At 50.4% G+C, this 24476-nt stretch overlaps 1 protein-coding gene across 1 annotated transcript; it reads right to left on the reverse strand.

Annotated features, from left to right (window-relative positions):
• Positions 1–13292: 13292 nt before the first annotated feature.
• Positions 13293–21726, reverse strand: PC9H_006777 (uncharacterized protein; the record flags this gene model as incomplete). The annotated part of the gene is made up of 2 exons (XM_036776318.1): positions 13293–13342; positions 13404–21726. 2 exons carry the CDS (start codon positions 21724–21726, stop codon positions 13293–13295), a joined length of 8373 nt encoding a protein of 2790 aa, XP_036632337.1.
• Positions 21727–24476: the final 2750 nt, after the last annotated feature.

Raw genomic sequence — 24476 nt, forward strand, 5'->3', positions numbered from 1 at the left:
TTCTTCTATTCTCTCCTATTTCCCCTGTCCCCACCCCTTCCCCCTTCCCCATCATTCCATTCCATTCCTTTTCCTTTTTCCTTTCTTTCCACGGACTCATATTTACATTTTCCTTGTTCCCTTGTTTCCGTGTTCCCTTTTCCCTTTCCCTTCCTTTCCCTTCTGCCCACTCCCCTCACACCCTCACATACAGGTCATATACATACAGGTCATATCCAATGACTCTGAAGTGTTCCCGCAGTACAGGTCACTGGCATGACTCCTGTTGTTATAGGCGCATCCAGGAGGGCCCCTCAGGGGCTACTAGGGGCACATTCACAAACATTCCAGCAACAGACCCAACAAGAATCAGAGTAAGAAATAAAGAGTTTGAGAGTTGAGGGGAGAGGGTTGAGCACGAAGACGCTGACTTAGGCACTAATACTAGTGGTAGTCCCAAGAGAACGAGTTAACGTCTCTGGGTGTTTATTAGGGTACTTATATACTACTATACATGCTACGTCCTCATGTCCATCTACATGCTGTATCCTACCGTCTTTCCATGGAATGGTTAGCTCAGCTGCATGAGGTATGATGCTTGTTGACTGCGCCCATGCAGTAGCGGCGAGGCACTGACTGAGACTATTAGTAAGACGGCCCGGATGATGTAAGTAGTGTATTGTAATACATCATGTGCCCGATAAGATGAGAAAAGATAGTTGAAAAAGAAAAGAAACGTTAGTCCATAACATCACCCCCCTCTTACAGCTCGTCAATTCCACTTGACGACAGCACCTCCTTGATATGAACACTACCATCCCCTACTTCGCTACCTGGAACGGTCTTAGCACCAACGAACGCAATGGGATCATTGCTACATATGGTGGTGGTCGTGGTGCTGGCCGGGTTGCTCGTTGCCGGCTTCCGCCTCCATACCCAGTTCGTATATTTTTGTTTTTGTGGTATAGGTGGGTGACGTAAATACATACTTTGATTTCCAGGCGAGCTGTTCAAAGAGAGCTCGAGAGATGCGCCGTGGAGCTCCAGAATGTCGGGAGCGGAACGCCTCAATTTGCTCCGGCGCGTTCTCAAGATTCTTCTCTGGCTCCCATGAGTTGTGCTCCATCGTATAGCCTTTCCACCTAACTAAATATTCGAGGCGTCCCCGCCTCATTCGACTGTCCAGCACCTCCTCAACCTCGTACTCCTCTTCTCCTCGCACTTGTACTGGTGGAGGTGGCGGCACTTGTTGCCCTGGGATGGTGGGCTGGTTCGCCTTTTTGGTGCGATGAGTGGAGATGGTGGGGTGAATAGATAATTTTTTTGGGAGTTTTAATGTTATTGCGTTTTTTGTTGGCACCGCGATCACCTTGTACGGTCCGATTTTCTTTTGCTCTAACTTGCGCGACGGCCTGGTCGTGTTTAAGTTATTGGTGAAAATAAACGCCTTGTCCCCGACTCGGTACTCTGGCGTTTCTCCTACTCGTCAGTCCGCATACCTCTTCTCCTGCTTTTACTAATGCGGATCGCGCTTCTTCCCACGTCTGCTTCATCCGCTTCACGAATTTGTCCACTGCCTCTATCTTGGACTCTTTCCGCAGCTCGACTCCCATCCGGGGGTGTTTCCCATAATTAAGGTAAAACGGGCTCTGCCTGGAGCTCGTCTGGGTTTTGTTGTTTAGTGAGAACTTGCAGATGGCCAGCCATTCTGCCCAGTCGTCCTGTCTGTGGTTGATGAACATTTGGAGGTAGGTTTCGATATCTCGATTCGCTCGCTCCGTCTGTCCATCCGTCTGGGGGTGGAAGGCTGTGGACAGCTTCGTTTGAATTCCCAATAGGTTATTCAGTTCTCTCATTACTTGCGACGCGAACTGAGGTCCTCGATCCGATATGATGGTTGTAAGGGGACACTCCTATTTTCTCCTATTCCCCTGTCCCTCTCCCTTCCTCCTTCGTTTCCTTTCTCCCTTCCTTCATCCCATGGACTATTATCTACATTCCCTTTCCTTCCCTCTCGCCCCCTTACCTTTCTGCTTCCCTTCCGTTCACTCCCTTTGCATCCGAGCCCCGTCCGGTGACTCCGAAGTCTTCCCGCGCTTCGGACTCGCCTCGGACTCGCTCGGACGCCTCGGACTCGCTCGGACTCGTAGATACACTTCGGGCTCGTCCGGGCTACCTCTATCCTCCTTTCCCACTTCATTACTCCTTGTCCCCACTTCCCCAGGTCGCTGGCACAACTCCTGTACATTCCCCTTCCACTTCATTATCACATGCCCCCTCGTACCTTGTGATATTCGTTCGTACCTGTGGCTGGTGTACTGTACAGTTACCTTTCATTCCTCCCACGCTACTACAGTATATACTTCGCTTCCTAGCATGGAGAATCCTTATCCTGTTCTCTTTGGATTCTCCCTCTGCTAGGTGAGCAGCTCTCTCATGTATTGCAGTTAGTCTTATTCATCTCTTTGGATTCTCCCTCTGCTAGGCTTGCACTGTGCGGCTATCTTGAGGTTGCCCTTACAATGGTGTTAGGGAGTCCGTGGAGTTTCCAGACGTTGTCCCGGTATAATTTAGCAAGTCCGAGGGCTGATAACTCTTCGGTCGTTGGTACAAGGCGAACCATCTTGGTGAATCGGTCAACGACTACTAGGATTCCATCATATCCTGCCGACTTGGGGAGTTTAACGATAAAGTCCGCAGATATGTCTGTCCACGGTTCAGATGGGATGGGGTTTGGTTGGAGCTTGCAGTTGTCGGGAATAGGCCTTGCTTCGTTGGCACTGGTCGCATCCCTTGACGTATTCCGCAATGAACCTGTTCATTCCTGGCCACCAATAATTACGCGAGACCAACTCAATGGTTTTCCACCTTCCTGGGTGTCCTGCAACGGTTGAGTCATGGTGTAATTTTTCGATTTCCCTTCTGATGTCAACATCCTTAGGTACATACACCTTCCCGTGGTATAATACGAGGTCCTGCTCTTCTGACCATTCCGCTTCTCTCAGCACCTTGGTCGGCGACCTCTTTAGTTCGGTCACTGCCTTGACTACTGATTCATCATAGTTTTTTGATTTTCTGATTTTCGATAGAATGGGCGACTCTGCACCATCAATTAGAACATGACCCTGCTGCATGGCCTTGATTCAAAAATATTCTGGCTTCAGAAGGACCATCGTGTTGTCGTCCTCCCCCCTGTCAAGATCCGGTCGTCTCGACAGGACGTCTGCCTTCATATTTGAAGCTCCTGGCTTGTGTTTTAGAATAAAATTAAACCTTGACAAGTATAATGCCCAGCGCGCCTGGCGTCTGTTCAATTTTTTGGTCGTCATGAAGTACTCCAGATTTTTATGGTCCGTCCAAATAGTGAACTGACGGCTGTTTCCTTCTAGGTAATGTCTCCAGGCCTCCAGGGCGCGAATGATGGCTAGCATCTCCTTGTCGTGAATGTCATAATTTCTCTCCGTCTCCGAGAACCCTTTCGAAAGGAAAGCGCAGGGTCTCCACTTTTCGTCTTCGCATAACATGGAGAGCACTGCTCCCGATGCGTAGTTGGACGAGTCCGCCTCGATCTTCATTTCTCGATCCGTGTCTGGTAGCACCAGGATCGGTTCCTCCGTAAATAATGTTTTAAGCTTCTCAAAAGCTTCCTGCCTTTTCTCGTTCCATACGAATTGCTCCTCCTTCTTAGTGAGCTCGTGCAACGGTTTAGCGATGGTGGTGAAGTCCTTAATGAACCGTCGATAGTAGTTGCTAAATCCTAGGAACTGCTGCACTTGTTGCACGTTCTTCGGAACCAGCCAATTTTTCACCGCTTTGATTTTTGCTTCCTCCATCTGCACTTCACCGTCTTTCACCACTACTCCCAGGAACTCCACTTCGTTCACCTCGAACACACACTTTTCTGGTTTTACATACAAATCGTTGTCCTCGAGAATCTTTAACGCTCTGCGTACTACCTCTCGGTGTTTTTGTACATTGTTGTCCGTGAAGATAAGTAAATCGTCTAGATATATAACTACAAGTCCTTCGTCGATAAGATCTTTAAAAAGTTCGTTCATCATGGTTTGGAAAGTAGAGGGAGAATTACTAAGCCCAAAATACATAACCATAGGTTCGAACGCCCCTCTTGGCGTCTGAAAGGCGGCCTTGTAAGGGCAACCTCAAGATGGCCGACAGCGCAGGCCTAGCAGAGGGAGAATCCAAAGATAATGAATAAGGCTAACTACAATACATGAGAGGGCTGCTCACCTAGCAGAGGGAGAATCCAAAGAGAACAGGATAAGGATTCTCCATGCTAGGAAGCGAAGTATATACTGTAGTAGCGTGAGAGGAATACAGGATAACTGTACAGTACACCAGCCACAAGTCCGAACGAATATCACAAGGTACAAGGAAACATGTGATAATGAAGTGGAGGGTAAATGCACAGGAGTCGTGCCAGCGACTTGGGGAAGTAAAGGCGAAGAGTAATGAAGTGGGGGAAAAGGATAGAGGTAACCCGGACGAGCCCCGAAGAGTATAGATGAGTCCGAGTGAGTCCGAAGTGTCCGAGACGAGTCCGAGCGAGTCCGAAGTGTCCGAAGTGCGGGAAGACTCCGGAGTCACCGGACGTGGCTCGGATGCGAAAGGAGTGGGCGGGAAGGAAGTGGAAAGGAAAGGAAGCGAAAAGGAACAAAGGGGAATGAAGGGAATGTAGGTAAGAGTCCATGGAATGAAGGAAAGGAGAGAAAATAGGAGTGTCCCCTTACATCACCCCCCCTTCAAGGTTGCGGCGACCCGACGCGAAGATTCCTGCCTGCCGCGCCATGAATTCACCAACCCCGAAACTCCGGATTGCTGCGAGAAGATGTCGAAGTACGACTGCGCGGAGCCCGGAGCCTTCCGACTGCGCCAACGCTCCCAGGACTGGTCCAGTGCTGCGGGAGTCATCCGGAGAGGTAGAGCAGTCGTCGGATTCATCGGACTCGTCCGGAGTACGCGTACTGCGTCCGGGTGACGATCATGGAAGTCCTTGACCTTCCGGTGTCACACTCTCCTGAGATAGGGGAGTGTCCGGGGAGCACTGGGTCTTGCTAGTAGATCAAGTGAGAGCCCGGTTGTTCGAACACCTAGTATCTCTGATAGGAGCGTATAATTTGTCTTGCCAAGGTATGCCGATAGTGAAACAAGACTACAGGGGTAGTACAGGAGTATCACAGGGGTGGTACAGGGATAGTACAGGGGCCTGTGTGAGGAGGTCCAATGACTGCTTCTTTCAGATAGGGGACGCGAGCGTGAGTGGTCACGAGCACGAGCGGAGACAGTAACGTGGAAGAGGAAAAATAAACAAAGGTGCAGATACGCAGTAGAACAGGAAGGGGTTAGTATAAAAGGAATAGAGAGTGAAAGAAAGGAACAAAAGGGGTACCGGGTAAAGAATTTGAAAGATAGGGGGATGATAAAAGATTAGAGAACGAAAAACTACCGTGACAAACTTCTTCAAGTACGCAGTACTTGAAGTTGAACCAAGTGGACGACTAGAAGACCAGAATTCGACTGGTATGCCTGGATAACTGACTGATTGATGATCTTGCAGACTGAGAGTAAGATCGACTTTGACTTGACTGGATGACTAAAAGACTTGACTAATACGACTGGCTGACTGAGACTTGACTAATACGACTGAATGACTGAGACTTGACTAAGACGACGGAATGACTAAGATCTGAGGACTGATACGACTAGAGGACTGACTGAGTGAACCTTTCACTGGGGGGGAAAAGATTTATTTTCAACTTAGCTACACTATTGGATTTTTATATGTAAAATATCTAGGCTGTGCACGGAAAGTAGAAAGAACGGTTGTTAGGCCGTCACAAGAATCAGAAAGTCCGGTAGAAAGAATAGTCACATAATTCTGTACGGAAGATAGAAGGAAATGCAGAAGAAAGGAAAGGAAATGCGCAGCTGCATTCCGTATGTTCCGATGGATACATAAGGCTGTGCAAGGCTGTGCAAGGCTATGCTGGGCTGTGCTGGGCTGTGCAATTTGCACAGCCAAGGTCCGAATAGAACAGCCCAGCTGTGCGAATGAAAGGAATGAAGGAATATGGATTATTCTGATGAAAAGGGAGTTCTTAATGGAATATCTGATGGGCAAAGAAATGGTCGGGGGGAGAAATAGAATTCCAATGGAAATGGGAAGAGAATAGTGGCACCCCTAAAGACTTAAGAGGGGCGGAGAGGCGAACAGGGGTAAGATCCCATGTGGTATATTATAGATAGGGGTGAGGGGTAGGATAGGGGATGCTTCCCTAGAGCCAGATAGTTCGGGGAGGATAGGCGAGGTATTGCAGAGGGAGAGAGTAGGGAGCTTGGGTGTTTGATTGAGCATAACCCTAGATTTCCGACATGATTACCATGTTACAAACATGGTTCATGACATCTGCGGGCGGCATTAGAATTCAACCGTCCTCGGTTGCATGCTCGATCAAATATCACAGGCTCCTATTATCAACGAAGATTAGGGGACGCTTCTAATGTTTTGAGGAAGGACAGGGTTTGCAGCAAGGATCGAATATTTTGATAGGATTGGGAATGAGAGAGAGGCTGGTACTGAGGTACTTGTCGAATTTTCACATGTGTTCAAGGTTATCCCAAAGGCGAAACAAGCTGGGTAGAAATGAACGACTGGGGGTGCTGAGAGAACATGCGAACAATTGTTAAGGAAGGGGATGGTATCGGGCCTCATATAGACGATAGACGAAAGAATAGGAGGATGATGAAAAAAGGGAAGGGGCCGAGGTGACGAAGACATAGAAAGGGGAGGATGATTCAAGAAAAAACAATAGGAATGGGGACCGTGAGGGACTTTTCAAGTGGAAGATGGAAGCGAGGGTCCCTATACATGGCAATCAGTGCCCTCAACCTATCCCTCCAACTCATCTTGACATCCCATGATTTCACCCACATCGACCTAAACAGCGGCATGCGAGGGACAGAGCCATTGGGGAAGATTTGCAGCTTGAGCTGCACATATCGACCCCGGAATCTGGTGATGTCGAGAACAAAAGCCATGTCGTCGGGCTGGCAGTGCATCCATGCGCGAAGAGCAAGCGTAGGTGAGTCGAGCTCAAGGAGGCGCTCAGCTTCTCCAGAATCCGGGGAAATAACCCAACGGATCCGGGCTGTGGGGAGGCTGCCTATGTCGCTTCGCAAAGGCATGCCGGACACCATGACTGGTGGTAAAGGGTCTGCTTCCTCGATCTCGGCATCTAGAAGTTGATTGAAATCATGGACTGTGAAGCGTCAGTATGGGCGTTTCACGGGATCGTTTTGATGGCGGACCGAGTATAGTCTCAGGGCTGCCCTGGACGTCCGAAATCTGTATCTCCTCTTTTTCTATCTTAATGGTGATGGGCGGTCTGAGTAGGGTTGTGCTGGGGACAGGGGACGAGATAGTGCGCATCATTGAAAGGGCGAGGTAGGTAGTGAAGGAAGGAAAGAAGTGGGGATTTTCGCATAACGAGCGTTAATAAGTAAGTTCCTCAGGGTCATAACCCTCCTCATTGATTTCCTGTTCTGGTTGCCCATCGGCTCCGTCTAATTCCTCCGAAGAGTCTGACGAATCTTCTAAAAGGAATTCAGGGTCATCTCTTGAAAGATACCCAATAACCCTGAAGCCGGCAATCGCGTCTCGTAGAAGAGTTCCGTCAAGCTCCTTAAGCACATAATTTCCCTTCTTGGTTCTTTTAACCACTTCATATGGGCCTAGGTATCGTGGTGAGGTCTTTATCATTGAAACAGATTCTTGAATTTGGCTATGTCTGACCAGCACAAGTTCTCCAGACTCGAAGGTGTTTCGTTGAATTCGATGATGAAAACGTCGCATGAACTGGTCTCGGGATGTGCATCTGGCTCGTTTAAGGGTTTCAGCTGCAGCAGCTAGGTCCTCTTCTCTCCTTTCCAACTGTAGCATTCGCAAGGCGACAAGTTCTGCCGTAGACATACCGCTCCGAAATCCTGTGACCAGGAAGCTTGCTTCTGCATAGTCAAAGGGCAGGGCAGGATGAGTCCCATGTAGTAGATAATATGGGGAATATCCTGTCACTGAGCTGACTGTGACCCGGTCAGCAAATACCGCCAGCCCAACTGCCTTGTGCCAGTTGAGGGGCAGTCCGTTGGAGCTCTTTTTACAGGAACGAACAATAGCTTCTCGAAGGATGTAGTGGCCACGTTCAACAACTCCATTGGCATGCTTGTTGTATGCTGTGATTTTTATCTGGGGTATTCCTAATCTTTCCGCTAACGAAGAGAAAGCTCCTTTTACTTTGGACCCATTGTCGGTGACGATTTGCTCAGGCGCCCCATATCGACAATAAAGGTTGTCCCATAAGAACTGGGATAGGTTGTGAGAGTCATTTGTCCTCATGGGCTTAGCTTCGGAGACACCCGTTAAATCATCTTTGGCTGCTACTATCCATTCATATCCTCCAGAGGCAGGCCGCATGGCCATGACATCCAGATAGACTTTCTGGAAGATTCGAACAGGGGCGGAGATCTCGTAAGGCATTTGCATTTGTGCGGTGTTTCGGATCTGACAGTCATGACATGTAGACACATGGTAATGGACATCCTCTTTGAGTCGAGGCCAATAGAATCAGAAGCGAAGCAGCTTTAGGACAGAGTGTTCTCCTTTATGGCCTAAGGATTCATGTGCCTGTTGAAGGATAGATAGCCTCCGGTCAGCTGAAGTGACAACCAGCTGGGGAATTTCTGCTGAATTCCGGAGGTACATATGATCTTGATGAACAAAATATCTTTTGGCTTGCTGTAGAAAACGCTTCTTATGCAGAGCACTCGGAAGTATAGGAAGGGAGTTGGAGGTGAGATAGTCATGAATGTCTTGAAGTAACTTTGTCATTTTGCTAGACTTCTTGACGGATGGCAAAGCAAAAACCTTGTAACCTTCTGGAGTAGGAGCGGGGAGTGTGGTGGAGACTAGGAATATGTAGAGGGCTATCTCATCTAGCCAGGAGTCATCGTCTTCAATATATTCTTCTGGAAGATGTTTCCTTCTTGACAGTCCATCTGGTCCCTTGAAGTTGACCCCTGGGACATGTACTAGCTGGAAGTCGAACATAAGAATTCCGTGGATCCATCTGTTCATGGCATTGGTGGGCTGTAAGTCTGGTTCCTTCAACATTCCCTTGATGTATTGGGCATCCACCTCCACAACAAGCTTGGGGGCTCCTATGAGGTAGATACGCCAGTGCCGAAGTGCTCGATACAGTCCATAGAGTTCCAGCTTGGACTGAGAGTATCTGGACTGGACTTCGTTCATGGGTAGGGAGCCATAACGTGCTGGCCGCCTTTTTCCGTTCTCATCGTTCTGAGACAGAATGAATCCGACGGCAATGAGGCTTGTGTCTACCGACATGATCAAGGGGTTGTCGGATCTATAATCAATAGGTCGCAGTGCGGGAGCACTGGATACTTTACTCTTGAGTGTGTCGAATGCCTCCTGTCTTCTTTCATCCCATATGAAGTCTGCCCCTTTTTGTACAAGTTCGGTAAGGGGTCGGGCGAGTTGAGAATAATTGGGAATCCATATGCGGACAGTTCCACAAAGCCCCAGGAAACCTCGGACTTCCTTTGGGGTGGTGAGGATGGTGTAAGGGGACACTCCTATTTTCCCCTTTTCCCCTGTCCTGTCCCCTTCCTCCTCGTCCCTTTCCTCTTTCTTTCATTCCCTTTCCTTTCCGCTTCCCTTCCGTTCACGCCCTTCGCATCCGAGCCTCGTCCGGTGACTCCGAAGTCTTCCCGCGCTTCGGACGCCTCGGACTCGCTCGGACTCGCTCGGACTCGCTCGGACTCATAGATACACTTCGGGGCTCGTCCGGGCTACCTCCATCTTCCTTTCCCACTTCGTTATTCCTTGTCCCCACTCCCCCAGGTCGCTGGCACGGCTCCTGTACATTCCCCTTCCACTTCATTATCACATGCCCCCTCGTACCTTGTGATATTCGTTCGTACCTGTGGCTGGTGTACTGTACAGTTACCCTTCATTCCTCCCACGCTACTACAGTATATACTTCGCTTCCTAGCATGGAGAATCCCCATCCTGTTCTCTTTGGATTCTCCCTCTGCTAGGTGAGCAGCTCTCTCATGTATTGTAGTTAGTCTTATTCATCTCTTTGGATTCTCCCTCTGCTAGATTCTCCCTCTGCTAGGCCTGCGCTGTCGGCCATCTTGAGGTTGCCCTTACAGATGGGCCATTTGAGAATCTTGGAAACTCTATCATCTTCGGGGCTTCGTCCTTCTGGGCCACATTTCTGTCCGACGATTACTGCCTCTTTTCTACAGATTTGGGCCTTCTTGGCAGAGAAGGTAGCACCTGCACACTTGACCCGGTGCATAACCCGATGTACATCAATGGCATGTTCCCAAATGAATCGGCGAATCCCTGGATTTTCGGGAATCATCTCAGGCTTTCCATTCTTGTCCAAGTACTGGGTTTTAGGACCTTTGATAGGTAGATCGTCTACAAATATATTGGCAACATGGGGAATCTCCGGTTGAAGTATGTGCACCATGCACTTCTGAAACTCCGTTGGTGAGTTTGTATACCCCATGGGAAGCGCCGTTAATCGTAACAATCCCAAGGGACTCCAAAATGCGGTCATATCTCGAGACGATGGGTCCACTATTCGTGCGTCAAATCCCCAATAGAGGTCATGGGTTGTAATACACTGACACCCAGCGTAGGGCTCAACGAAATCGTCAATGATAGGTAGTAGTCCCGCGTCTCGGATGGAGACAGCATTTAATGGTTGAAGGTCATGGACGATTCGGAGGGACCCATTCTTCTTCAGTACACAGAACCACCTTCCTCTATATGAGGATTGGCAAGGCTCATATACTCCGGCGTCTATCTTGCTTTTGAGCATTTCAATAACTTTGTCCCGAATTCCAGGCGGAATTGGAATGTTGCGGAACTCCCAGGGAGTATGAGGTATAGTGGCCATCTTGTAATCAGAGAAATAATCTTTTCGTAGAGTTCCACGGTCGCTTTCCTCGAAGGCGAGTGCATCTTGGTTAAGCCGGAGGATGTGCTTGAACAGCTTTTCTTCTTCTGGGAGCAAGAAGTTGTCTTTGTTAATTTCCATGGCTTCTATGCGCTCCTTGGTGAGTTTCTCAGTAGGAAGAAACTCTGGTGGGTCCTTAGGTAGTGGCGGAAGTGAGTCCAGTGGATCTTCTGGCATGGAGCGACTGACTTTGGCGTCTTCGGGATAAGTTCCCGAGACAGGATGAACCTTCTGGGCTACCCGTTTGTATGCGCCAAATGCTTTGAACTGGAAGCCGAAAGCACTATCCTCAGGTGTTGGAATTAAGATGGAGTCTTCCTCCCAATCCACATCGGTGAGCAGAGCTGAGATGCGATCCAAATCTTTTGTGAGACGGCTTTCTATGTAAAGACATTCCACAGGCGGTGGTGTATAGATGTCGATAGGGGAGTCAACTGTATCAATTTCTGAACCTTCAACATAGTAGGCCCAAAGAGATGGCATTGAAGCCTCGCTGCTGGAGGTAGAGGTACTGGCTACTGTCACAGCGTAAGACCATAAGGGGCTAGGGGACTTTGGATCCTCACAGAGGAGTTGGTAGGTAGTGTGGGAAGGAAGATGGATAAGGTCGGGGTAAAGGAACATATATGACATAAGGAGTTTGCTAAATCGAATGAAAGAGCCGTTTCTAAATCCCTTCAGAAGAAAAGAGTGGCTTTGGCGGAATGAAGGATGGGGAAGGGAGTGTGTAGAATTCAAGCGTGAAAATGAGTGATGGACTTTAGAAAGGAAAAGAGGGTGGTATGATGCTTGGGTACCGGTGCCAGAGTTATAAGGGAATACGCCATGACATAGCACGGCGATGTCCGGCAAAATCAAACATGGCATAGGGGTCCAAATATTCGGCCTGAAAAAGAATGTCGACACTGATGGGTAAGTCCGGCACAAGTCCACGCATGGTGCGGGCAGCATTTCCAATGCACCCCCGTCCCATGGAGTCAAAAACTTTTGCCACGTTGGCCAAGTACTCATCCTCTTCAGAGGTGAGTAAGGGGTTGGCCTTATAAGTGGTGAGAAGGGGCTCGACAGGGGGTTTGAGTAGTGAACGGGAATGAAAACAGGTGTGGGAAAAACCTTGGGAGACCAGTGGCTTGTTGTAGAATAGGACCCGAAAGATATGGCAATGATGGGTGAAGTAGTGGCGTGTTGCATTGGTGAGGAGTGGCGAGGTCATTAAATGGAAAGTGAATCCTGGTTTTAGGAGGTATCTTGTAATGATGCGAAGGAAGGCAATATGAAGAAGACGGAGGTGTCGGAGTGCAGATATTTTGGGGTTCCATAGATTATAGTGTATTTCGTCCTTTTCCGAGGCCCATGGATTGGAATAGTTTTTGATGAAGAGAGCAGCGGTATTTTCATATGAGCTGGGTGTGCGGGGAATTTTAAGTTTGAGTTTGTCTTGGGACCAGTCCATGTCGAACCTATGACCGTCAAGAATGAAATTATGATGCACGTAGTCGAAGGAGCGGGGTGGGGCTAGTCTGGCTTGAACGAGTGCCTGCTGCGCTTTCTTTTCTTCTTGGGTAGGCTCAGATCGTCCCCACATTTCCGGAGTAACATATTCCCGAGTGATGTATTCCTTGCACAGTAATGCGATCCTTGCGATCATATAATCTCCGTCATCTTGCCAACGTCCAAAGCGAGAGTCTCCCCTAGGCATTAGGACATTGGTAAATCCATCATATGGATAGGGCTGAGTTTCGTAGTCAAAGAATGAGGACGAGGCGGGTATGACGAGCTGGCCTTCAGGGTTGACATATGGATGTCCGAAAGGAGGATAGTCTTTAGTTATGGTGTCAGATGCCACCGGTATGGCCATCCCTTCTGTCATGAACAGAGTAGAGTAGGCATGGCTGAATCCCCAAAGATCAGGTTGGTCATGACGAATTTCAAGGTAGGAGTCCTTAATGAAAAGATCGGCTAAGTTGGTGAAAGCATGGATCATGCAGAGTGGAACTGGCGAGATGAGACATCCTTGAACGAGTGAAAACGAGGTTGGTTTTGGACTGAAGGAATGGTGTACATGAGATGATGGTGAACTGGTACTAGGGGTATAACCATTTCTTTCTGCTTCACTTCCTTCCTGGACCTGTCCTTCTATGCCATCCTTTGATACTGAAAACTTCGAGATTACTGGAGTGGGGGTTGGGTAAAGGAGTGACTCTGGAGTTGGGCTGGTTTCTAGAGGAGAGGTGGGATGGAGAGAAGCTACAGGGCTTCTGTCTCCTTGGACTTGTTGGGATTCTTGTTGTAGTATTCTGGGGAAAGAGGTGGGAGCAGAATGACAAGGGATGGGAGGAGGAGTTTGAGTTGACATACTGCTGGTGGTTTCCATACCCACAACTACTTCACTGCCAGGAGGAACATTCTCTTTCTCCTCATCCAGAAGTTCCTGCAACATTTGGTGATTGTGCTGGAAGGCAGAATTCATAGCAGCTGCAAGGCCATGAGAGCCCTGAGGAACTTGGACAACAAAGCTGTCCTCAGATTCCTCTACTACAACTGCATTCTTGAAGAATTCTGTTGCCTCTTCTGAATCAGAGTCAGGCATGATGAGGACAGGGCCTTCCCCAGACTCAGGTCTCCAGACATGAAAGGCATGCTGCAAAGGAGGCTGGTTGAGTGTGGAGGATGAAGTGGAACCCTTGCCTTTGGATGGTGGAGGACGAGATCGAATGGCTTTCCTTCTGTCCATCCTAGATCCAATGGGAGAACCGAAGCGAGGCTTCTTGGCTCCTTTAGCAGCAGATGAACCCATGGGTGGAGTATCTTGAGCAGGGCTGGAGGAAGGCACAAGTACCTCCCCTTCTTCAGCTGCAATTTCCGAAGCTACTTGGCGAAGGAGTTGAGTGATGTGGTCCTGAATATTGATGGAGGCGTAGGCCCGATTGATGTCAGACTCACTGGGGGAAAAGACAGTCATACTGAGGGCCTCAGAGTTCCCTTCCTTAGCTCCCCCTTCATTATCCGAAATGCTAGGACTGTCTGCAGTGGGAGTAGGAAGAGAGGTGGCTGGAGACGGAAGGTGGAACGAACTGGTGTCGTCTTTCATGGTAACGTCTCCCAGAACTGGGGAAGGGGGACGACCTTCAGTTCCTAAGCTGGGCTGGGTGAATTCGGACGATTCCATAGGAGATGGTGACCTATAGTAACGGGTGGTGAGAACACCAGAAGACCTCGCACCGTTAAATTCTTGGTTGAGAGCTAGCTGATTCCTGGGGGGCGAACGTTCTACGGATTCCGACAAAGGTTTGGGGTCCTCCAGCGTGAGCGAAAGGATAGGTGGGTCGCTCTGATATTCCTCCTTAATGATGGGCTCAAGCGAGGGTTGAGTGGGTTCCTGATTGTCCGACGCATGGCTCGAGGTTCGGTGGGAGGTGGAATCGGAGGGAGGAGAAGGGGAATCGGAGGAAGCTCCAAGGCGGACACGCCGCTGAAGATTCCTAAGGTCTTCAATATTCTTGTGACGGATGGCGTCATTGGGAATGGGGAGTCCTGGAGGACTTGCGGTACGAACGGGGGACCGAAAGGACTGTTGGTTGGCCTCTGAGGATCGAGGAGCAGTCTCCTGACGCTCAGGTATAGGCTCTGACACATGGTCAACGTCTACGGTTGACGCTGAGATGCCTCTGAGTCTTGCTGAGCGGCGGCGAGGAACCTGACGAGGAGCTCCTCCACGTCGAGTTCCACGTGTGCGAGCATTTTGCGTTCGAGGAGGCCTCTGATTATCCTCATCACGGTTCTGGTCGATTTCTCCAAACGAATGACGGCGAGGCGGAATCCTGATGGTAGGGGCTGCCCTCTGGACGACGGGCTCCACAACAGCTGGTACAGGACGAGGGGAAAGTACGCCGGGAGGTACAATGATGTTGTAGGGGTATTGGGAGTCTGCGATGGAGAAAGTGAACGCATCTAGAAGACGATGGGAAGGAGTGGGAGGGGAATCAACGGCTGGAGCATCAAACGATTCAAGGAGAATGAGATAGGCGGTACCGCGATTTCGCTCCACCAAGTGGGGAACGATGGAACTTCGCCTACTGACTTCTGCGTCGTTGGCAAGATAAATCCTGATCTTGCCGTTGTTCACCATATGGGACTGATGTTCGACGAAGTTGTTGGACGACATAACCCCCGCAACTTTTTGGGGTTGAGCCTGGGTCATAGCCGCCTGGACTAGACCGTAGCGTTGCAGACGCTGCGCCGTGAGCAATGCCTGGTCCTGTCCCCCGCTGGGGAACTGGATGGGAAGGGAGATATGAGGCTGAGGGACGCGATCAACGGGGTATGCAGGGGGCATTCCAGTGCGAACGAGCGTCTGGATGACACGCCCAATCGTGGCCTGGGGGTGCGCAGGAACGTTGACGGCGTCGGCAACAGCGGCGTAGTTATTGGAAGACATGTCGCTCGCGATATGACTTTGAAAAATATGTGCTGGTAAGCTGGGTGTGCTGGTAAGCGAGTTGAGAGTAAGTTTCGAGGATGGGGGGCCGACCGTATCCAACGGTGCATTAAATAGCGGGAGGGGCGGCGATTCCAAGACGTAGGTGCGTACATTATTCGTCGCGGAGTTCAGAATTGACGGCTTCGTCGTCTGGAATTCCTTACCTTGTCGTTCTGGCATCCAATACAGTTCTGATGGATAGTGCCACCAACAACGAGCCTCTGGATTTGCGCCATGACGATGTGCGAGGACGCGGGGAGGACGTCTTCCCCGTGCATCGAGATCCAATTCGTTCAGCAAGAACACGGCCGGTCGGGTTGCCTGGGAGGTCTGCACTACATGTGCTCGTTGATTTTGGGGCTGGTTCGCGTCGATATCCTCGTTGAGACGCTGGCACGAACGGCCCTTCCAAGACAGTCTCGCAGAGAGTGCGCGTTCTTGGAGAGCACATGAGCGCGTCTCTTCGTATCGTTCTATTACCGAAGTTTGTCTGCTAACGTTTCCGGCAGTCTCGTTCACTGTTCTACTCTCATCCCGCCCTCCTTCATCTCCCCACCATGTATGGGGGCTCTCTTTTGTACGATCCTCCTCGGCATTACACGACCTGGGAGGTTCGGCCGTACGACTTTCCCTTACGCTGGCAAGCCAACTTCGTCGGATTCGCGGGGGCGGTGCTTCAAGACCTAGCACAACGATATCGGACTGATTGAGATTTTCCCCCGAAGGAATCAAACGAGTTGGTTTGGTATATAATAAGAGCGGACGCAGAGCTTCTTCTGCTAGCGAATCAACCGTTGGGACACCCTCAAGATCCGACGATTTCTTCACGACGGGGGTGCTCAAATCGCGTTCTAGGAATCCCTCTTCCGGCGTAGCGAATTCGATAGCGCTACTCTGCGTTTCGCCGGCATCACTAGGCCATTTCCGAGCGAGCGCAGTGGGAGACGCATGGGGAATTCCTACTTCAGGTAAGTCCTCCCCTTCGTACTCACTCATGCTCTGGCTTATTTCCTCGTTACCTGGCGAATGCTGTGGTTTGGAGCCTAGGTCTTCCCGACCAGGGTTATTCATCACCATCCCTCTACCAATTCCTACCCGATCTCCTTCGAAACGCGGTCCTCTCGGTACCTCCTGCCGCTTCCCCTGCCCTACACTTTTTTCAAGACATTCTTTCGTCCTTGTCGGCTCTTCCGGGCCTATCTTCGACCGCTGGGCGGGGCGTCGCGCATTATCCATACTCTCTGGCGTACTCAGGCCACGCCGTGCAGGCGTTTCTGCGTGGCCGTATAGGCATCGAGTTCGCCCTACCGCAGGCGGAGGCAGGTCTATTGGGACGGCATATGTTGCGCTGGCCGAATCGAACGCTTCCACAGCGGGCTCATCCTGCCGCCCACTGCCTACTGTTCTAATCCATGCGCTCACGTTTGGTCGGCACGATTTGGCAGAATTGCCAACCTCTGAGCCCTGTTGCACCGGGGTTTTGCATCTGCCGCAACACTGATCATCCTTCGCTTCTCCATACCGATTTTCTGGTGGGAAACGCTTCCCTTGGTTGGTAGGGCTAGCGAGATACTGTGGCGCCCTTTCTCCCCATTCTGTAGAGAATTTCGGCGAGCTCCCGCTGGGTCCTACTCTCCGGGTTTCTGCACTTGCGCATTCTGCGTGGCGCTCAACGACGGCGACTTGCGAGTTATCGCATATCCCTTTTGGGGTTGCCAGTCCCTCGTTGCTGCACCACCCTAGCTCTGCCGACGTTTCTTGCGAACTTACCTCTTGGTTACCTACTGGGCTTCTCATGCCGCGCCACATCTCCTCTACTTTTCCGTCGCATCGGGTACAGTCCACAGTGGCTCTGGTCATAAGTTCCAGATCAGGTGAGTTTCCATAGTTCTGACTTCTAGAACTTGGCCCATTTACATTCTCGTAGGCGTTGCTGTCGCCCTGTGGCCTTGCCCTCGTCTCGGGGCCGGCCGTTTTCTTGTCTAGGCTTGCGCCGGCTCGAGACCCGCGCCTCTCATTACTCTGAGCAGACGGTCTCTCTTCTGACGGATCACTCAAAATGGAACGGAGTGAGTGCAACTGCTCTACGCGGACTCTTTCTGATGTAGTGTTAGGATTTGTCGGTGGGGTTGTGCTTTGCAGGATCTCTATTTCAGATAATGGAGACGACAATTCACTCGGGGCACTCGTGGGTGAAGAGTCTTGGGATGTCCCATCACCTCCGTGTTTTCGCACGAACCGAATACCTTCTACCGTGCTCGCTCTCGTTGGTAGCGGGCTACACCAGGGATGCCCAAATTGCAACGCGCTATGGACGCTTCCCAAGGCTTCGCCAAATCCTAGGCCTTCCTGTCCCCGCGATGAATTTCGTGTCAAAGTGTCGTACAAGATTCTCGAGGATCGGGGCGGGTTGTCCCACTGGGAATTCGGTCTCTCCCAAGGATACGGTTCTTCCTGGGAGTTGATCGCAGACAGCGGTAAGTTGAAATCGCTAGTCAGCAATCTTGATGACATCTCATCGTCTCTCAGAAGTATTGGGCCTCCGCTTTCGGCACTTTGTCTGGGTGGTGGGTTTCTGGAGAGATCTAGGGACGCAGATACGGCACATTCATGCTCCCGCGCCGCTTCGACTCTATTCCCTTCGCAATTAGAATCGGGGTGCACTGTACATAGAGTAGAACAATTAGAATGTTCTGGGGAGCCTGACGGCCCTATCTGCGTTTCTGCGTCTGCGTGTTCGGTTTCCTCAAATGAGGGCTCCAATCCCCCGGTTGGTATCCCATTCTCAGGGTATTCTTGAGTATCCCACCAAATCCAATAGTCGAAAAATTGCAAAGTTCCGGGTGGAGTTCCAGCTTCCAGATTCCTGTGAGGGACTTCCAGTATAGGCTCGAGAGTTCGCTTTTCTGATGGACGTATCTTAGGCGATGGGGGCAAACTACGGAAACCTGCCAGCACTTCTTGCGAGTTTTTCTGATGGACCGAGGGTGAAGGATGTGCGTGCAAATCTTCTATATTCCCCAAGACATTTCCAGGAGCTGAGGAGGTGCTATTAAAGCCACTGGGGGCATCATAGCCAGTAGAATCCCCCCATTGAGAACCTCCTGAGTCTATAGTAAACCCATCATGTCCACCAAATCTATCAGGTAGGACCGTACTCTTGAGTGTGTGTATGTGCGTGGCTGATTCCTTCTCATCTTCTGGTTCAGTGTTTCCGTGGGTCTCGTCAAGCAGGAGACACTCGTCCAAGTAGTCTCCCCAGCATTTAATACAGAAAAATCTGTCCGTACCAAGGAGTGGGCCCTCTCCCTTACTGTGGAGACAATAACACGGTGGGGCAATATAGGAGAGTTCTTGTAGGTCAATGTTTGAGTCTGCCGGTTCTCTCTGATCCATTGTCTCCAGCTCGCTTGGGCCTTCACATACTTCTGAGCTGGTTGAGTTAACCGATGACTCCACCATTTTCTGAGTGGAACTTGATGCTTCCACTGAGGAAAGCCTAGCCAATGTAGTAGTGGATGTCGGGAAAGAGATATGTGCCGAATGTACTGATTCTATGTCACTGTCTTCTGAGTGATCATATGACAACTGAGTTTCTGAGAAGGGTTCAGTGGTAATGAATGATGTGAAACTATGCGCTGCGGCAAGGACAGAGGGTTTGACCATGTTTACCGCAAAGTCTTCCTTGCGGAAAACACTGCGTAGCACTTGTTCTGGGCGATTCACAGTTTCTAAGACTAAGAGTTCATACTTCGTGGTTTCGTTTCTGGGACGGAAAACCAAGTATGTCCCTTCATCTCGTTCCTCGATCGAAACTCGGTTAGCACGTTGCCAGGGTCTTCCCAAAAGGAGGTTGAAGGGGGCCTTGTGTCCGAGATAGAGACTTGCAACCGTGTCCACACTTCCGCAGGTTAGGTGAACATTGGCTACATAGCCTCGTAGTTCCCCTGATCCACCATTTGCATCATTCATTGTGAGGACTTTAGATGTGTCCACCGGTAGGCGAATACACTTCTTGTAGACGTCGGCGTGAATTATATTGAGTTGGGACCCAGAGTCTACAACCGCATGAATGATTTCCTTTCCGAAGCGCATGGGGACCACTATAAGAGGTCCTTTGGTTGTATCCTCATTTTCGATCTGGACTTCGAAGCTCTGGGGAATCGAGCCAGTGATATTCTTCACCGGTTCAGGCACTGCGTTTTCATTGGCTATCTTCATGGATCTTCCCTTGAGCATTGACATCACTTGTTCCCGAGCGTACTTTGAAACCGCAAGATATTCTTGAAGGGAGATCTGGAAGGTAGATTCCAGCCCTCGGCGGAAAAGAGCTTCCTGCTCCTCTGGATCTAGAATCTCAGCCTGACGTGCAGATGCCCTGGGTGCCCTAGCAACACGATCATTGGGTTTTGCTTCCGCGGCATTTCCTTTTCTGGGCTCTGGTGTCTCATCATCGGCCATAGCAATGTCCTCCGCCGTAAACTCGTGCCTGGGACGAATATCGGCAGGAACCGGGTTTGTCAAGGCAGGAATCTTGGAAGTAGACGGTTTTGCCCGTACGTTAGGGCCTGCCCTAGGTTCAGGGGCAGCCCCTTTAGAACGTGTGTGCCGTCCCGTTTCTTCGTTGACCGTCGGGCGCGCCTTTGAACTAGATGGTTTGCCTAGCACATCCTTTCTAGTCATGGTGACTGTCTTGGGTGCACGTTCTGCTGCTAGAACATCCATAGGGTCTAGTTCAGCTAGGAACTCTTCTGCCTCCTCTTCCTCTTCCTCTCCTTCAGACACATAATCCTCAGGGTCAAACGATGTGATGAAGTTGGAAACTACAGGGGATGCCTGGCTGCGAATGCGTTGAATGGCTGGGAGATAGTCCTCGCCAAAGTTGCGCCTAATCGGCTCCCCATTAGGCCATGTGTAACGCCCTTCTGAGTCCCTGGAGATGATTCCCTGATCTACCAGGTCATTCAACGGAGGGCATCGTCTAAGCCCGTGTCCCTGGCCTCCACATCCATAGCACTTAAGAGGAGGTCGTGGCGGAAAATTCTGGGAAGTGGAAGGGTTGACATTCTGATTGGCTGGCGGAGGAAGACTTGAGCGAGGTGTGGTAGAAGCCTGTCGAGAGAACTCCCGGTTTGATGCTTGAATAGCTTGTTTGGCTGGCTCAGGAAAGATTCTTGCAATTCGCTCGTCCAAACAGAATGCCCGATAATATGTGACAGCATAATCTGGATCCTTGATGTTCATCTGGGACATCTTCTTAATGAGGTCTTCAACCTCTGAATCGCCTGACGAAGACTTTCGGTGTGAAGGAGTTCTATGCGAAGAATATGTAGGGGAAATAGCCTGGACTTCCTCCATGACAGGGTCAATGGCACTATCATGAGCCTTAGACTTCCTAGCTCTAGGTTTGTGGGCCTTCTGAGATCTTAAGGCCTTGAGCTGGGCTTTGACCTTGTCTTCATCTTCCTCTGATTCATCATCATCGGAGTCAGAATCACTATCAGAGGATTCATCTTCCGAATCATATCCGGCGCTGACTAGATTGAACTCGAAGCGGTCCCTTTCGAATAATTCAAGGGCAATTTCGGAGACTAGCTTCATGGGGAATGCTGTCTTGGCGGAGATATTGGAGTGACGAGCATAGAGCCGATTCTCAATTTTCTGGCGAGTATCGAGGTGGATGCCCAGCCAGAAATAGGTGGCCTCTAGGTTCTCGGTTATTTTATCGGCCTTGCGCAGCCATCCGGAGATGGTTATGAACTTTCGTTCATACCGTTTCCACTGTGTGAGAGACTTGATTTTCTTGGCACCCTGACGAGCAGTGAACTTTGAGAGTCGGCAGATAGTATTGCGGGTTTCCTTCCGGTCAGCATCAAAGTGCTGTTTCATTTCTGTTTCCAGAGTGTCCCATTCTGAGCTTCGATATCCTGGAAGCGCCTCTATGAGTTGAACAACCTTATCGCTACAGTATTCAAGGACTCGCTCGCATTTGTCAGCAGAGTCTGTCACCGAATACCGGGCGCATAGAGTGTTGAATTTCTTAAGGAACGATTTGACTTTCTCATGGCTCCCCTTAAATAGAGGGGGTGCACCGCGCTCACCCAACATGGGCATCATGTCCGGGGTGTAACGGAATGAACGGAAGATCTGAGCGGAAAGCTCAGGGCTAGAATGTCCACGAGAGGGTGTGCGCATAGCCATGTGAGGAGGAAGATCATGATTGGGGGTCGGTGGAGGAGGCACAGGATCTGGAAACTCGAATGTCTGTGCCTGAGGTTCTGGCGATAAGGATAACAGATCAGACTGATGTACTGATTGAGGAGGAGTTGTTTCATGAAATGACATGTTTTGGCGAGAACAGTATACGATGAATACAGAGACAAAGGTGTCCTGCGGTGGTCACCAAAGATTATGTCACACTCTCCTGAGATAGGGGAGTGTCCGGGGAGCACTGGGTCTTGCTAGTAGATCAAGTGAGAGCCCGGTTGTTCGAACACCTAGTATCTCTGATAGGAGCGTATAATTTGTCTTGCCAAGGTATGCCGATAGTGAAACAAGACTACAGGGGTAGTACAGGAGTATCACAGGGGTGGTACAGGGATAGTACAGGGGCCTGTGTGAGGAGGTCCAATGACTGCTTCTTTCAGATAGGGGACGCGAGCGTGAGTGGTCACGAGCACGAGCGGAGACAGTAACGTGGAAGAGGAAAAATAAACAAAGGTGCAGATACGCAGTAGAACAGGAAGGGGTTAGTATAAAAGGAATAGAGAGTGAAAGAAAGGAACAAAAGGGGTACCGGGTAAAGAATTTGAAAGATAGGGGGATGATAAAAGATTAGAGAACGAAAAACTACCGTGACAAACTTCTTCAAGTACGCAGTACTTGAAGTTGAACCAAGTGGACGACTAGAAGACCAGAATTCGACTGGTATGCCTGGATAACTGACTGATTGATGATCTTGCAGACTGAGAGTAAGATCGACTTTGACTTGACTGGATGACTAAAAGACTTGACTAATACGACTGGCTGACTGAGACTTGACTAATACGACTGAATGACTGAGACTTGACTAAGACGACGGAATGACTAAGATCTGAGGACTGATACGACTAGAGGACTGACTGAGTGAACCTTTCACTGGGGGGGAAAAGATTTATTTTCAACTTAGCTACACTATTGGATTTTTATATGTAAAATATCTAGGCTGTGCACGGAAAGTAGAAAGAACGGTTGTTAGGCCGTCACAAGAATCAGAAAGTCCGGTAGAAAGAATAGTCACATAATTCTGTACGGAAGATAGAAGGAAATGCAGAAGAAAGGAAAGGAAATGCGCAGCTGCATTCCGTATGTTCCGATGGATACATAAGGCTGTGCAAGGCTGTGCAAGGCTATGCTGGGCTGTGCTGGGCTGTGCAATTTGCACAGCCAAGGTCCGAATAGAACAGCCCAGCTGTGCGAATGAAAGGAATGAAGGAATATGGATTATTCTGATGAAAAGGGAGTTCTTAATGGAATATCTGATGGGCAAAGAAATGGTCGGGGGGAGAAATAGAATTCCAATGGAAATGGGAAGAGAATAGTGGCACCCCTAAAGACTTAAGAGGGGCGGAGAGGCGAACAGGGGTAAGATCCCATGTGGTATATTATAGATAGGGGTGAGGGGTAGGATAGGGGATGCTTCCCTAGAGCCAGATAGTTCGGGGAGGATAGGCGAGGTATTGCAGAGGGAGAGAGTAGGGAGCTTGGGTGTTTGATTGAGCATAACCCTAGATTTCCGACATGATTACCATGTTACAAACATGGTTCATGACACTGGGCGGCATGCTGGAGGTTGCTCGCGGGCTCCCAGGAGTCGTGCTCGATACCATAGCCTCGCCAGCGCACCAAATACTTCAGAACCCGACCGAACCGTCTGCTATTTCGGACCTCTTCTACCTCATGCTCCTCTTCTCCGTCAACGAGCTGCGGAGGTGGCGGAGCGACAGGGCGCCTACCTGGGATGGGGTCCGGAACGAAGGGAGAGAGTTTGACCACGGGGAAGACAGGATGGAGACGGGATAAACCCGGAGGGAGCTGGAGCCGGTACGCTGCCTTGCCAACCTTCCGGACGACCTTGTAAGGACCAAGTCGTGCGTGTCCGAGTTTCCGGGAGGGTCGGGCAAGGTTGATGTCCGACGAGTCCAGCCAAACCTTGTCACCCGGTTGGTACTCCGGAGCAGGGGTCCGACGCTGATCGTAGTAGCGCTTCATGTCGTCCTGAGCCTTGACCAATGCGGACTGAGCCTCGTCGACTGCGGATTTCATCCGGTCTACGAACTCGTTTGCGGACTCCATCCGAGACGGTGGCTGATGAGGTTCGAACCCGAGACGAGGATGACGGCCGGTATCCAGGAGGAAGGGTGACTGCTGAGTGGACGTATGGACCCGGTTGTTGTACGCGAACTCCGCCATAGGTAGGAGGCGAGCCCAGTCGTCCTGACGCTCTCCGACGAAGATCCGGAGATAGGACTCGAGTTCCTGGTTGGTCCATTCCGTCTGTCCGTCGGACTGAGGGTGGTACGCAGTGGAGGCAGCCAGCTTGATTCCGAGCATCCGGTAGACTTCTCGGGTGAACTCTGCGACGAATTGCGGACCCCAGTCGGACACAACGGACCGAGGGAGTCCGTGCAGCTTCCAGACGTTCTGCAGGTACAAGTTTGCGGATCCGAGGGCAGACACTGTGGTGTGAGCCGGAATGAAGTGGGCGCGTTTGCTTACGGAGTCGACCACGTTCATGACAGCATCAAACCCATCGGACTCCGGAAGCTCGGTGATGAAGTCAACACTCAGGCGATCCCAGCGTTCATCCGGAATGGGAAGCGGATGGAGTTCACCCATGGGCGGATGCCTTTGGGCCTTCGTCTGGAGACAGAGGTCGCAATGGCGGGTGTAGGATCCGACGTACCGGGACA

Source organism: Pleurotus ostreatus (genome assembly GCF_014466165.1).
Source record: "Pleurotus ostreatus strain PC9 chromosome Unknown scaffold_4, whole genome shotgun sequence".
NCBI classification, from domain to species: domain Eukaryota; kingdom Fungi; phylum Basidiomycota; class Agaricomycetes; order Agaricales; family Pleurotaceae; genus Pleurotus; species Pleurotus ostreatus.